The sequence below is a fragment of the Rhagoletis zephyria genome, unplaced genomic scaffold, assembly GCF_001687245.7.
Source record: "Rhagoletis zephyria isolate East Lansing unplaced genomic scaffold, Rhagoletis_zephyria_1.1 Rzeph_scaffold_30490, whole genome shotgun sequence".
Taxonomy (NCBI): Eukaryota; Metazoa; Arthropoda; class Insecta; order Diptera; family Tephritidae; genus Rhagoletis; species Rhagoletis zephyria.
The window spans coordinates 1-1,397 of record NW_016187546.1 but is presented as its reverse complement, the minus strand read 5'-3'; the positions used below and the strand labels follow the sequence as shown (position 1 = coordinate 1,397).

The 1,397-nt window shown below is 42.5% G+C and overlaps 1 protein-coding gene across 1 annotated transcript in view; it reads right to left on the bottom strand.

The window, feature by feature from the left end:
• Window positions 1-1,327, bottom strand: part of LOC108383069 (fatty-acid amide hydrolase 2-like) — a gene marked incomplete at its 5' end in the record, with an annotated part of 2,541 nt that extends 1,214 nt beyond the window's left edge. The window contains 2 exons of the mRNA XM_017639448.1: window positions 744-1,034; window positions 1,110-1,327. Coding sequence (XP_017494937.1) covers window positions 744-1,034; window positions 1,110-1,327 — 509 coding nt within the window. The remainder of the gene's footprint in view (window positions 1-743; window positions 1,035-1,109) is intronic.
• Window positions 1,328-1,397: the final 70 nt, after the last annotated feature.

The following is a 1,397-nucleotide window of genomic DNA, read 5'->3' as shown; positions in this document are numbered from 1 at the left end:
AAAGCTGAATTACAGCAGACGGCCAGCATATATGCTACTTAATTCTTCCACCTGCCCTCCGAGAGCGCTCTTCAATAAATCGGCATATGTGAGTAGTGGAACCACATTTCTTGCGAATAACGCACCGCCGCTGAAGAAGTAGAAGCCTTTCAGCGAGAAAGGAAGCACAGATAGTATGACGAGCAATACCACCGTGTCGCAGATAAAAAAGATGTTCACCTACAGGGACACGCAGTGAGCAGGCGCGACGGGAGCTAAGTTGGACAGATATGTGTAGAAAGCTGAAGAGGGAAGTGATAGGTGCTTTCCGCAATAAAAAATGGCAGAAAACCATGACTGACCTTCTAAGCCTTGAGAATAAGGTTTTATTGAGCATGTTGTGTGAAAGGCTAAAGCCAGCGGCAAAACGGATATGTGTGGGTTTAAACATAGTAAATCTACCAGTGTATACAATGCGATAACTCTTGGAAAACCTCCTCGAGAAGGGGATAGACACACACCGGTTCTTCTATTGTAAGTGAGTGTAGAATCGATTGAAATCGGATTCAATATATTTCTTGACGCAAAAAATATGTATTGGAGAAAACTCAACCGCATTCAGTAGACGAAGACATGTGATTTCAGATACTGCGTATTGGTTAAAAAAAAGCTGAATCGCATTGCTATGTACAAAATGTCAAATATAGACTAAAAAAAACGAAAACACACAATATATTATAAAATGAGGAAGATGATCCGCATACCTTGATGTCCTTTGTATTCACTGGTGTCAGTAAATCTAGCTTTTCGGCATTTTTTCCAGCTATAACTTGCATTAGCAAACCCAAATCTCGACCAAAGCGTGTAATAGGACCCAATGCAAGATACTGTTGGCAATCTGCATCCTTACTACCTGGAAAATGTCCCTCAATAGAAGTGAGGCCACCTGTGGGTTTGTGTCCAAAAACGCCATTAAATAAAGCTGGAATACGAATAGATCCGCCGATGTCGGAGCCAATGCCAAATAAACTGGCACCAGCGCCATTCAAAGCGGCCTGCATCATAAAAGAGAAGTGTTCAAAAAAAAAACGTTGCTTAAAAATGTGAATTTTAGTCTTGGAAGCACTCACCTCTCCACCGGAAGAGCCACCTGGTGTGCGTCCGCTATCGTGTGGATTTAAGCAGCGTGCTTGCGTGGCCGGATTTGATTCTATGCCAAAACAGTATTCAGCAGTAATGGAAACCAATAATGGTATGCCACCAGCGGCAACCAAAGTGCTCACAACCGCTCCATGCTCAGCACTTGTCAAATGTGCGCGCTGTCGGCTGCCAACGCGTATTGGCATGCCTAAAATGTTTATTAAAGAATATGTACACATGTAGGTGTATAATTGTTAATGTTAGTTTTTTCGCTATCA